This window comes from Pseudonaja textilis, chromosome Z (assembly GCF_049901715.1).
Source record: "Pseudonaja textilis isolate UNSWEBS1 chromosome Z, rPseTex1.2, whole genome shotgun sequence".
NCBI lineage: Eukaryota > Metazoa > Chordata > Lepidosauria > Squamata > Elapidae > Pseudonaja > Pseudonaja textilis.
Genome location: NC_142008.1, coordinates 2,111 through 15,404, shown reverse-complemented (window position 1 = coordinate 15,404; position 13,294 = coordinate 2,111). Strand labels below are relative to the sequence as shown.

At 48.5% G+C, this 13,294-nt stretch overlaps 2 protein-coding genes across 2 annotated transcripts; both read left to right on the top strand.

Annotated features, from left to right (window-relative positions):
- The first annotated feature begins 3,094 nt into the window (after nucleotides 1-3,094).
- Nucleotides 3,095-8,121, top strand: ZNF467 (zinc finger protein 467). Its single transcript, XM_026725449.2, is given in 6 exon segments — nucleotides 3,095-3,379; nucleotides 3,483-3,566; nucleotides 5,029-5,142; nucleotides 5,447-5,689; nucleotides 5,692-6,023; nucleotides 6,025-8,121. Coding segments are annotated over 6 exon segments (2,445 nt in total). The 5' UTR covers nucleotides 3,095-3,159; the 3' UTR covers nucleotides 7,477-8,121.
- Nucleotides 8,122-9,510: 1,389 nt separating this feature from the next.
- On the top strand, nucleotides 9,511-13,036 carry LRRC61 (leucine rich repeat containing 61). The gene is made up of 2 exons (XM_026721077.2): nucleotides 9,511-9,666; nucleotides 11,894-13,036. The coding sequence occupies exon 2, from the start codon at nucleotides 12,005-12,007 to the stop codon at nucleotides 12,794-12,796; it is 792 nt and encodes a 263-aa protein (XP_026576862.1). The 5' UTR covers nucleotides 9,511-9,666; nucleotides 11,894-12,004; the 3' UTR covers nucleotides 12,797-13,036.
- Nucleotides 13,037-13,294: the final 258 nt, after the last annotated feature.

The following is a 13,294-nucleotide window of genomic DNA, read 5'->3' as shown; positions in this document are numbered from 1 at the left end:
GAGAGAAAGAAAGAGAGACAGAAAGAATGACAGAAAGAAAGAAAGAGAGAGAGAGAGAGAGACATAAAAGGAGACAGAAAGAAGGAAAGAAGACAGAAAGAAAGACAGAAAGAGAGAGAGAAAGAAAGAAGACAGAAAGAAGGAAAGAAAGACAGACAGAAAGAAAAAGGAAAGAAAGAAAGAAGACAGAAAGAAAGAAAGACAGAAAGAAATAAGACAGAAAGATAGAAAGAAAGAAAGAAAGAAGACAGAAAGAAAGAAAGACAGTAAGAAAGAGAGAAAGAAGACAGAAAGAAAGACAGAAAGAAGGAAAGAAAGACAGACAGAAAGAAAAAGGAAAGAAAGAAAGAAGACAGAAAGAAAGAAAGACAGAAAGAAAGAAGACAGAAAGATAGAAAGAAAGAAAGAAAGAAGACAGAAAGAAAGAAAGACAGTAAGAAAGAGAGAAAGAAGACAGAAAGAAAGACAGAAAGAAAGAAGACAGAAAGAAAGAAAGACAGTAAGAAAGAGAGAAAGAAGACAGAAAGAAAGACAGAAAGAAAGAAGACAGAAAGAAAGAAAGACAGAAAGAAAGACAGAAAGAAAGAAAGAAAAAGAAGGAAAGAAGACAGAAAGAAGGAAAGAAAGAAAGAAAGACAGGCAGAAAGAAAGAGAGAAAGAAAGAAAGAAAAAGAAAGAAAGAAGACAGACAGAAAGAAAGAAGACAGAAAGAAAGAGAGAAAGAAAGAAGACAGAAAGAAGGAAAGAAAGACAGACAGAAAGAAAGAAAGACAGAAAGAGAGAGAGAAAGAAAGAAGACAGAAAGAAGGAAAGAAAGACAGACAGAAAGAAAGAAAGAAAGAAAGAAGACAGAAAGAAAGAAAGACAGAAAGAAAGAAGACAGAAAGATAGAAAGAAAGAAAGAAAGAAGACAGAAAGAAAGAAAGACAGTAAGAAAGAGAGAAAGAAGACAGAAAGAAAGACAGAAAGAAAGAAGACAGAAAGAAAGAAAGACAGTAAGAAAGAGAGAAAGAAGACAGAAAGAAAGACAGAAAGAAAGAAGACAGAAAGAAAGAAAGACAGTAAGAAAGAGAGAAAGAAGACAGAAAGAAAGACAGAAAGAAAGAAGAAAGAAAGAAAGACAGGCAGAAAGAAAGAGAGAAAGAAAGAAAGAAAAAGAAAGAAAGAAGACAGACAGAAAGAAAGAAGACAGAAAGAAAGAAAGAAAAAGAAGGAAGGAAGGAAAGAAGAAAGAAAGAAAGAAGACAGAAAGAAGGAAAGAAAGAAAGAAAGACAGAGACAGAAGGAAAGAAAGAAAGAAAGACAGAGACAGAAAGAAAGAAAGAAAGAAAGAGGGAGGGAGGGGCTCCTTTGCTTTTCCCTTTTAGGGGGGCGCGATGGCCCCCAGCTGGGGCAGAGGGCGGGGGTGCTGGGCCGGAGATTTGGGGGCGGGGCCTCCCTTTCTCCCTCCTCCCCCGCCCTTCCTTTCTCCTCCCCTCCCCTAGCCCCGCCCCTCCGGCCCCGCGCGCGGCCTTCTGGGCGCTGTAGTCCGGCGGCCTTGTCTTTGCGCCCCAGCCCAGCCGTTTCCGAAGCGGGCCCCAGCCGGCGGGTGGCGGGGGTCGAGGGGCTCTTCCCGGCCCGGCGGGGTCGCCACTCCGCCCTCCTCCTGCCCTCCCCGAGACCCTCGGAGGCTCCTTTCGGGGGCCCTTGCAGGGTAAGGCGGGGGGGTCCCTTGCGGAGGGGGTGGAGCGCCGAGGAGGGGGCAATCGAGACCCCGCTCGGGCCCCACCCAGGCCGATCCTCCCCACCCAAAAGAGGGAAGGTGGGGGGAGGGAAGAAAGGAGCTCCGCCCTCCAAGGTCCGGTCCAAACCCGGGTCCCGGGACGGGAGACCACCAGGAGATCCCGGACCCGGCTTTCCTGAGGGGGCTCCTCCCTGGGTGGGAGGGGTTTCTGGGAGGCGCAGGGGAGGGGTGTCCTCTCGTGGCGCCCGCGGGGCCTTCTCTGGGTGCGGAGGGGGCTTTGATAGGGCTGCGGGGGGAGGAGGAGGAGTGGAAGGGGCTCTATTGGGTGGGGGAAGAAGTGGGGAGGGGGCTCTGATATGGCTGGAGAGGGGTCTCTGTTAGGGGTGGGGAAAAGAAGGGAGGGGTCTCTATTGGGTGGGGGATGGGTCTGATACGGCTGAGGAGGGGTCTCTGTTGGGGTGAGGGAAAGAAGGGGAGGGGTCTCTGTTAGGGGTGGAGGAGGAGTGGGGAGGGGGTTCTACAAGGGCTAGGGGTGGCAGAGTGGGGAGGGGTCTCTATTTGGGCTGGGATTGGGGAGGGGCTCTATTGGGTGAGGGGAAGAAGTGGGGAGGGGGCTCTGATATGGCTGGGGAGGGGGCTCTATAAGGGCTGGGGGCAGAGTGGGAAGGGGTCTTTATTTGGGCTGGGGGCACCAAGGTGGGGAGGGGTCTCCATAGGGCTGGGAGGGAGAGCTTCCTTCCTTCCTCTCACAACCTCCCTTTTGCCTTTTTCTTCCTTTTTCCTCCCTTTTCCCTTTCTTTCCTTCTCTCTTTCCTCCCTTTTCTTCTCACAGCCTGCCTTCTTTTTCCCTTCCTCATTTTTCTTCCTTTCTCCTTCCCTTTCCATCCTTTCTTTTCGGCCTAGCTCCTTCTTTTTCTTCTCTGTCTTCCTTTCCCCCTTTTCTCTGTCTTTTCCTCTTCTCGCCCTCCCTCCCTCCTTCCTTCCCACCTTCCTTCCTTCTCTCACAGCCTGCCTGCCTTCTTTTCCCCTTTCTCGTTTTTCTTCCTTCTTTTCCTTTCCATTTCACTTTCTTTCCTTCCTTTCACTCCCTTCCCCTCCCTCCCTTTTCCCTTTCTCATTTTTCTTCATTCTTCCTTTCTTTCCCATCCTTTCTTTTTATCTCCCTCCTTCCCTCCCTTCCTTTTCTCTTTCTCATTTTTCTTCATTCTTCCTTTCTTTCCCATCCTTTCTTTTTCTATCTCCCTCCTTCCCTTCCTTTTCCCTTTCTCATTTTCTTCATTCTTCCTTTCTTTCCCATCCTTTCTTTTCCTGCTATCTCCCTCCCTCCCTTCCTTGGTAGTCTGGCCACTCCACCAGGAGAAGACAAGGGTAGGAGCACTGACCGATCACCCTGCCCTAAATCGGGGGTCTCCATCTCTGCCCTCTGGTATCACCCAATGTCGGCTGGTTGTACGGAGAGCGCAAATGGGCTGTCCTGGGCAGGGAAATGGGACGGACAGGGTACACCCCGAATCCTAATTTTGCCTCGGCCTCGTTTCTTTCAGGTGCCAGCGCGGCACGAGGACCTCTCTCTCCGCTTGGCTCCTGGGCACTGGTGTAGCTGGACGGTGCGGGACGACACCATGCGCGAGAATTACGGCACTGCGATCGCTCTGGGTAAGTCGGGAGCTGCTCTCCCCCCACCCTAATTTTTCGGGATGGGAGACTGCCCCCCGTCCCCCTTTGTGGCACTGCCCACCGGGGTCTTTCTCCTTTCCAGGCGCCCCACTCGCCAAACCAGAGACGGCCCCACAGGATGGGGGTCTTTTGCCAGACAAGGGGGCAGCGGAGACGCCCGAGACAGGTCGGTCCCGAGATCGAATCCTGAGGTGACGGGGTTGGAGGCTGATGGACAGAAGGCGAGGGGGAGAAAGAGGAGGAGGGGGAGGCTGTGGACCCCAAAAGTTGTTTTATTCTTGTGCGGGCCCCGGTGCCACTCAAGATGGGCCGGTTTACCTTGGTGGTTAAAGAACGTGATTAGGAACCAGGAGGCGGGGAGTTCTAGTTCTGCCTTCAACACGAAAGCCGGCTGGGTGACTTTGGGTCAATCACCAGGAGACAGGGAGTTCTAGTCTCACCCTAGGAATGAAAGCCAGCTGGGTGACTTTGGGTCAATTTTTTCTTTTATTATTAGTATTATTGTTTATTTTTATTTTTACTATTTTAGTTTCACTTCATTCAGTTTGATTTAATTTAAATTATTATTTTATTCTATGTTTTGTTTTTTTAAAAAATATATATTTTAAAAAATTATATTTTTAAAAAAATATATTTTTAAAAAAATTATATTTTTTAAAAAATTATCGATGGGTTTATTAGAATCAGAATAGGTCTCTCTAATCCAGGAGATTATTATAAAGCAGGAGATCCTAGTTTATTATAGTTTATTAAATATGTATTTTTTATTTTATTATATTTTATTATATATTGTATTCATAAAAATGTTTATATTGATAAATATATACATATTTATAAATTATATATGTTTATATTTATAAATTACATATATATTTGATTAAATATATATTAAATATATTGTTTACATATGTAAAAAATATGTATTTACATTATATTTTTTATTTATTTTAATTATTTTATATTCACTTTCCCCTACATTAAAATATTTCATTTATTTTTCATCATCATTGTTATTTAATTATTTTGTACAGTTGATTTTAATTCATTTTACTTTTCTTTAATTATTTTATTTTCCTTTAATTGAGTTTCCTTTATTTTTTTATTTTACCTGATTTGATTTGTTTTAATTACTGATCATTATTTATGGATAGTCATTATTTATTTAATTATTGGCAAGAATTATTTACTGTCTGAATTATGATTTTAACTTGGATCAGATTAAAAGAATTCAATTTAAAAAAAAAATTATTTCATTCGTTTTCATTTTCCCTCATTATTCTTCTATTTGTTTGTTTCAATTTCATGGATTTTCATTTCTTTTTAGTTTTAGTTTTAGTTTATTTGGTTTTCATTTGATTCAGTTTCATTTAATTCAACAGATGAACTGAAATTGGAAGGGACCTTGTAGGTCATCTAGTCCAACCTCCCCAACACACCAAAGCAGGAGAGACCTTACTACACCATTTCTGGCAGATGGCAATTTAATGTCTTATTTTATTTTATTTCCATTTCATTCTGTTTAATTTCATTGAATGTCTCGATTGTATTTTCTTTGTTTCTTGGCAGTTTATTTTTATTTTATTTTAACAACTCTTATCTTGATTTTGCTTCCCTGGGGTGGGGAATAGGATCCGGCCCGCCCGGCTTCCAACAGGCCATCAAGGCTGACCAGCAGCTCCAAGACGCAACCGACAGAGCCGGCGGCCCAGAAGATTTGAAGGACCCAGCCAAGAATTGTCCAGGTGAGGTGGCTGTCACACCTGAGAATCCAGGGACTCATACAGTGCGGTAATTTGCTCTGCTGTGCCTATTGTGATGACCCAAAGTTGCCGGATGGCATTTTGCGATCACCCTCAATGACAGGGCTGTAGGTAATTCCCCTTCATTATGGGCCCTGCGAGGTAGGCCTGGCTAAGCTACGGACTGGCCTAGTGTCCCTCCAGGGCTGATGGGGAAGGAGGCCTTCACCCCAGATTCCCCCTTTCTAATCCCCTCGGGCTGGATTCCGTTTGGCGCCTCCTTGACTTGGCACCCTGTTTCCCGCAGGTGACTGGCTTATCCGGACGGTGAAGGTGGAAGCCGAGGATTACACAGAGTGGCCGGCCGGACTGAGCACGGAGGCACTGCTCTCGGGGCTGCCTTTGGCCAGCGCCTGCAAGTCGGAGGGCCGCATCCCGGGACCCAATTACAAGGATGGAGCCGCTGGGCTGGGAGAACTTTCTGGATTGGCTCTGCACCAGTGGCAGATGTTGAGCGAGGACAAGCCGTTGGGCTGCCCGCGCTACGAGCACCAGCAGCGCCGCTTGGCGGCAGCCTCGGGGACCCCCGCCCGCGCCCCTTCGCCTGCCTGCAGTGCGGCAAGGCCTTTGGGAAGAAGGCACACCTGACGCGGCATGCCCGCGTCCACACTGGTGAGCGTCCTTTCGCCTGCACCCACTGTGGGCGCCGCTTCTCTCAAAAGATCCATTTGGGCTCCCATGAACGGGTCCACACTGGGGAGCGCCCCTTTCCCTGTGACCGCTGTCCCAAGAGCTTCCGCAAGAAGACCCACTTGGTGCGCCACCAGCTGACCCACACCGGTGAGCGTCCCCATGTCTGTACACTCTGCCCCCGCAGTTTCGTCCCACCGCCGGCACTTGCTGCGCCACCAGCGGCTGCATGAAGAGGAAGCTGCCCGCGTTGGAGATCCTGCGGAGTTGGGACAAGCCGCCCCCTCGTACGGGAACGGCCTGGAGCTAGGCCTAGTGGGGAACGTCCCCCCGTCTGGAGAGAACCTGGCTGCCTCCGTGGTCCTGGGACAGAACTGCCGGGTTCAGGGTGACCGTGCACAAGTCGGTTTCCCGTACGGGCCTGGGATGGAGCTGGGGAAGTTTCTCCCTTCCTGTGTGGGGCACGTGGAGCCCGATCAGGGACCCTTCCTCTTTAAGGCTGAGCCAGAGCTGGGTGGTGTCCCGGGTGCAGAGAGGGAGGACCGGCCCCTGGGGGAAGCCTTCCTCGATCCCACAAGTTGTAGAGCCCTCTGTGGGGTACAGACGGTGGAAGGTGCACCGTATCTGGAGCAGGTGGGCAAGACTGAGCCAGAGGAGGACGCGGGGGCCAGTCAACCACCGGAAGAGAAGCCATTCCTGTGCTCGGATTGCGGAAAAGCCTTCGCCTGGCGGAAGAACCTGGCGTCCCACCAGCGGCTCCACGCCGAAGGCGGGCGCCCCTTTTCCTGTGCTGAGTGTGGGCGGGGTTTCAGCGACAAGCGCCATCTGACGGCGCACCTGCGTGGCCACATGGGCCTCCTGCCCTATGCTTGTCCCCATTGCGAGCGTAGCTTTGCGCACCGGGCTGGGCTGGCTGCCCACCAGTGCGGGGGCCACACGGGGCAGCGCCCCTTTGCCTGCAACGAGTGCGGGCGCTGCTTTGCCCACAAGCGCCACCTGCAAAGACACTGGCGCAACCAGCACTCGGCTGAGCGCCCTTACGCCTGCGCGCAGTGCGGGCGTGCCTTTAGTACCCGGGCCAGCCTGCTAGCGCACGTCAAGTCCCATGCCGGGCAGCGCCCCTTTGCCTGCCCTCTGTGCGGGCGCGCTTTCAGCCGCAAGTCACACCTCGCCCGCCACGAGGCCGTGCACACAGGCCTGCGCCCCCATGCCTGCACCCAGTGTCCCCGCCGCTTCAGCTCCAAGACCAACCTGGTGCGCCACCAGGCGGTGCACACTGGCCTGCGCCCGTACATCTGCACCCACTGCGCCCGCAGCTTCAGCCGCAAGACCCATCTCTTGCGCCATGAGCGCACCCACACCAGCACCCCACTGCCCAGCACCACCGGTTGGGTTACCACCCTGCCACAGAGTTCCCTGCTGCAGCCAATCGAGCAGCGTCCGCCTCTCCTGTTACCCATGGCGCTGGAGTCTCCTGGCAGTGAGGAACACCCCTCCCCACACCAAATCCTGCCTGCCTCGTGCTATGGACGTCTCGTAGCTTCAGTACCCTTCGTTCTTTCTAATCAGCCATTCGTCTACGGGAGGGGAAAACCAAAAACCCCACACATCCTGCAAGGGAAAAACGACATTTGCACGTCCTTGTGATTTGCAACGGTGTGGGCCGTCAAACGGAGTTTCCCCCCCGCTCAACTTGTCCAACTTTGTGGACTGGTGTGGCAAGTGGGAGTGGAGGATGGTTCCACGCGAGTGGATGGTGAGCTTTTCCTGCAAGCCGTGGACACGCACCTCCACTGCTCGCGTCAAGGCACGGAGGCCGCCGCGGCCTGGTTGTGAACGGACTGTGGACCGGTAACGCACCACGGCCCTGGGGTTGGGGGGGGACCCCTGCCATAGCGCATCCAATGACTTAAATCCCACCTAATCTATTCCGACAGATCGTGCTGGACGGCCCCCTTTCCCCCTACTCCTTTTTAGCTCCAGTTGGGACCGACACAAACTCCGATTCCCTCATAACCGAATAGTCGCGAAAGACTCACCATGCTTTGTGAAGGATTGCGATCCAGACACGCTGACCTGGGAGTCGGTGGGGGGGAGTGTTTTATGGCCAAACACCCATGATTGGGGTGACTTTGGGTTTTAATTAATAACGGAAACACTTGTTTTTTTGTGTGTGTGGGGGGGGGAGAAAAATAAGAGTAGACAAATAATTTTAGTAGTGTCATAAAGCAAATATAAAGTATGTTTTGTAATGTTTTTCTTCGATGTAAACAATAAAAAAATTGAATTCTGCCTGTGGTGGTGGTGGTGATTTGTTGTTGTCCTTCCTCTTCTTCTTGTCCACCTCCTTCCTCCTCTTCTCCCTCCTCCTCTTCCTCTTCCTTCCCCACTTTCTTCCTCCTCCTCCTCTTTTCCTTCTCCCTGCCTCCTCCCTCCTCCTCCACCTTCTTCTTCCTCTTCTCCCTCCTCCTCCTCCTCTTTTCCCTCTCCTTTCTCTTTCCTCTTCCCCTTCTCCCTTTTCTCCCAGAACGAAATTGAGGTCCATGTGTCATGCTTCTAAAAGTCAAAATATACTGAAATATAAAATATAAAGGAAGAACAGACAAAAGAAGGAATATATTTTACACCATTCTGGAATATTTTCAACCTTTTAGAGCACTTTAAAAAAAAAACCCACCGGAAAAGCATTCAAATATATCTTCCAAAGCTGGTACGAAGGAAGACTTCTTAAGCCACCTTTGGAAGAGGGCCCCAACCCGAAGGGCTCCGCCTGCCTTTGGGAGAGGAACGGCAGGGCCGCGACGGAAGCTACGTTCGTCCCCGGGAGGCCCGCCCCGTCCTTACAACCCTCCATCGGGAAGCGAACCGCCTCCGTTGTCGGTGCGAGTTTGAGTTGCCCGTCGGGAAGCAAATCGGGGCCTCGCGGACTTTGGCTCACCTGAAGCGGGGAGGAAATCCTTCCCCCCCCTCCCTCCCCACGTTTCTCCCCCCTTCTCCTCTGCCCCTCCCCCAAACCTTCCAAACCTACCAGGCTCATTCCCAGCTGAACAGAGTTGGGAGGTCATCTGAGTCCAACCCCCGCCTCCAGCCCCAAAATATAAAGGGGTCTCCTCCCACCCTCCCCTTGAAAGCCCACCAGGAACAGCCAAATTCTAGCTGAGGGAGGAGGGGGGAGGGAGAAGAAATGGAGCCCCCCCGCTCCTCCGCCTCCTGTTTGTCGAGGATTTTCTCTCCCCCCAGCCACCCTACTTCAAACACTTAAAAATAAGAAATAATATTAGATTAAATAATAAAGTAAAATAAAATAAATAAATAAAACAAATATAATATGAAATAAATATAAAATAAAATATAATAAAATAAATACATTAAATCATTACATTACATTATATTGCATTAAATTACATTGCACTGCATTAAATTGCATTACATTAAATTACATTACATTGCATTAAATTAAATTAATTGCATTACATTTTTAACCCCTTTTTACCTGTGTCCCCTTCCCCCCCAATCCGCAGCTTGGAGCGAGGCCACGCTTCCCATCTCCCCACCCCCCGTGGGTAACGCAGCGGACCCAACAGGGCGGGGGCGAGAGGGGGAGAAGCTCCCTCCCAGGTTGCAGAAAGGCGATCGGGCCTCGCTGGGCAAAGGCGAGCAGCGCTGCTGCGCCTTTAACCTTCCTCCGTGTCCCCGCCCCCCCCGCTTCCCGCGTCTCGTGGCGCGCCCCGTTGCCTTGGCAACCCGGGCGTTTTCTGGGCAGGGAGGGGCCCCAAACCGGAGGGAGGAGGAGGAGGAGGAGGAAGAGGAAGAGGATGGTGGAAGAGGAGCGAGAGGGTAAGGGAGAAAAAGGATGCGGGGTGGGGGGGACCCACCTGAAACCCGCCCCCACCCATAAGAGACGCCCAGAAGGGCAGGGAGGATGCTTGAGATGATGCCAAAAAAAATAGGGTTGCCATGGAGACGGCCAGGGAAGAGATGCTGAGGAAGGATGCTGGTGTGTTCCCCCCTTTGCACCTGGGGAGGGGGAGGTTTGCCAGTGGGAGGGGGAGATAGGAACTCATCATCCGACCCCCCAAAATGGTGGGGTGGGGGGTGGGGGGAAGCATCCTTGAAGGCCTTCCTTAGCAACCGTCTTTGTTGTCGTGGGGAACGGTTACCGTGGCGCCTGGCAACCCATTGGTGGGGGAGGGTGGGATGTTTTTTTGGGGGGGCGAGGCTTTTCTCTGCCCTCCCCTTCACCTGCGAGGGGAGAGGGTGGGCTGGGAGCCAAATAACCAGAACCCCCCCCAATAAGGCAATATCTCCCCAACCTCCCCACCCCCAAATTCGGGGGCTTAGATAGAGAGCTACCAGGTCAAGCCACCAAGCTTGAGGACTAGCGCCATGGGCAGACCAGGGCTAGTGGGTTTCCCTGAAAAGAGCCTTGAAAAGAGATCCGGATCGGTTTGTTGGGAGCGAGACTGGATTCCTCCCCCTGCCCCCCCGGAAAAAAAGGGATTGGACGGATTCCTCGAACTCTGGTCTCTTTTTGCAAGCTGAGCCTGGAGATGGGGAGGGGATATTTGAGGGAGGGGCCGTCCTCTTTGGTCCTTGGTTAAAATTTTGTTTTGTTTTGGAATTTCATTTTGTTATTTTATTTTTTATTATTTTATTTTTATTATTTTATTTTCATTTATTTTATTTTATTATTTTATTTATTTTATTGTATTTTATTATTTTATTATTTAATAATTTGATTTGATATGATTTTAGGATTTTAGGATTGTTTTATGTTTCATACTTTATTATATTTTACTTTATATTTTATTTTATTTCATTTATATTTTAGTATTTTAGGTTTTTAGTTAAGGTTTTAGTTTACTTTATTGTTTTACTTGTATTATTTTTATTTTATTACTTCATTTTATTTTATTTTAATCCTGTATCCTTTTGTTTTCATATTTTATTATATTTGACTTTACCTTTTATTCTATTTCATTTCATTTATATTTTAGTATTCTATTTTATTTCATTTATATTTTAGTATTCTATTTTATTTCATTTATATTTTAGTATTCTATTTTAGGTTTTATTTTACTTATTTTGCTTTTTATTATTATTTTTATTTTAATATTTCATTTTATTTTATTGCATTTTAATCTTGTATTATTTTATTTTATTTTGTTTATATTTTAGTATTTTATTTTATGTTTTTATGTTTTGGTTTATTTTATTTTTTTACTAAGAAAACTTTATTTTATTATTGCATTTTATTGCACTTTAATCTGGTATCATTTTGTTTTATTTCATATTTTATTATTTTATTCTATTTTATCTTTTATTCTATTTTACTTTACTTTATGCTTTAGTATTTTATATTTTATTTTACAATTTTACTTTATTATTTTTATTTGCCTTTCTTATTTCATTTTATTATATTATTTTACATGTTATTTTTTTATATTTTCTCTGGTATTATTTTATACTTTAATTTTTTATGTTATTTTATATAGTCTATATTTTATTTTATATTTTTTATTCTTTTATATTTTTATTTTATTTTACTTTTTTATTTTGTATTATTTTACCTTCATTTTGTTTTCATTTTATTATATTTTATCCTTTTATTTTATTTTATCTTTTATTATCCTTTTTTATATTTTATTTTATTGTATTACTTCATTTTATTATTATCCAATGTATATGCTGCCCATCTCAGCATCCAGCTTTCTGTTTCTAATGTCCCCTCATCTTTCTGGGACATCAAACAGAGGGTTCCTCCCATGAGGTAAATCCAACCGGCTGACGGGCAGTTCCAGTCCTGCCTTAGGCATTCTGGGTCCATGGGTCCCATGTGATCCCCAAGCAAAGTCAATCGGGAAGGCAGATTCGCTGAACGGCCATGCAGCAGGCTTGAAAAACTTGCCATGATTGTGGCAAGAAAAGTCGTAAAACAGGGCAAAACTCACTGAAGCAATATCACGGCAAAGCATCGGAATTCTGGCCTGGGTTGCCGTCATAAATAGAGGACCATCTGTCCCCCTGACACGGGTATCTTTTTGCACCTTTCCCTTCCCTGCAGGAGGCATGGCTTAAATCCAAGAGGTTCTTTTGCGGTCGCAAAATGGAGAGTTAGAGAAGCGTAGGTCAAGCCGAACCCAACCTCTTCCGAGACTTGTCCGGCGGAACCGAAATGGACTTCCGGAGCGAGAAAAGCGATGATTTGGACCACAATGGCAAGATCACCGTCCAGCTGCTAAAAAGCCAGACGGGAGAATTCGATCTCGAGTCCATCCTGCTGTTGAAACTAAGAGGTCTGGGGATTTTGGAACTGGGCTGCCTCGGCGAGTGCGCCAGCTTGGAGTGGCTCGACCTGTCGGGCAATGGCCTGACCCACCTGGGCCCCCTCGCCGCGCTCAAAGCCTTGACTGTGCTCAATGTCGCCGCCAACCGTATCTCGAACCTGGAACCGCTGAGTGGCTGTGAGAGCCTACAGAGTCTCAACGCATCCGGCAACCAGCTGCGTAACCCGCAACAGCTGCAGTGCCTGACCGGGTTGCGGCATTTGGACAACGTGCGCTTCCACAACGGCCCAGCCCGGCTCAGCAACCCCTTCTGCGCCACCCCTGGCTACCCGGCCATCCTGGCGGAAATGTTTCCGCGGGTGAAAGTGATTGACGGTGAGCGGGTGTCCGGGCGGGGTAGCGAGCTCTACCAGCTCTGCAAGGATCTGGACCGCTCGCTGCAGCGTTGCAACAACAGTGGGGGGCTCAGCGAGATGGCCAGCCGGGCTCAGCCCTGGGTGGAAGAGGGCTACTGGGAGGTCCAACCAGCCAGGAGAAGCTCCATCATGGAGGAGGCCTACAAGCAGTTCAGCGAGGCTTTGCTGGAGTGCCGGGAGTTGAGCAAGCAGGCTGACCACAGCATCAACCAGGCTGAGCGGGCGCTCGGCGGGCGTCCCGATGCCAACTCATATGTTTTTTGAGGCTGCTGGCTGCCGAGCATCAGATGCGCTGGTGGAGGGTTCTACGATGACTGCCGATGGCCAACTCACCACAGCCAACTTGCCATGGTCAACTCTCTATGGCCAACTAGCCATGGCCAAATCTCCCCAACTCATCACAACCAACTTAACACAACTAACTAGTCATGACCAACTCGTTATGGCTAACTAACCAAGGTCAACTCTCTGTAGCAAACTAGCCATAGCCAACTCACCATGGCCAACTCTATGGCCAACTAGCCAATGGCCAACGCTCTATGGCCAATTCCCTATGGCCAACTCTTTAGAAAGGTTGCCAAAAGTGGGACGGAACGAAATGGGAAGGCCAAGAATTAAAATCATTTTCAAATGGGTAAATCCTTTGAAAGAACTGCGTTGAATTGTTCCGCAGGGAGTTGACCATTGCTGATTGGTCACAGAGAGTTGGCCACACCGAGTTGGCTACAAGGAGTTGGCCCGTGCCACTGGGGAAGGGCCACC

Bases quoted from the DNA above. Each gene is read 5' to 3' on its own strand.
- LRRC61 (XM_026721077.2), top strand. From the start codon at position 12,005: ATGGACTTCCGGAGCGAGAAAAGCGATGATTTGGACCACAATGGCAAG.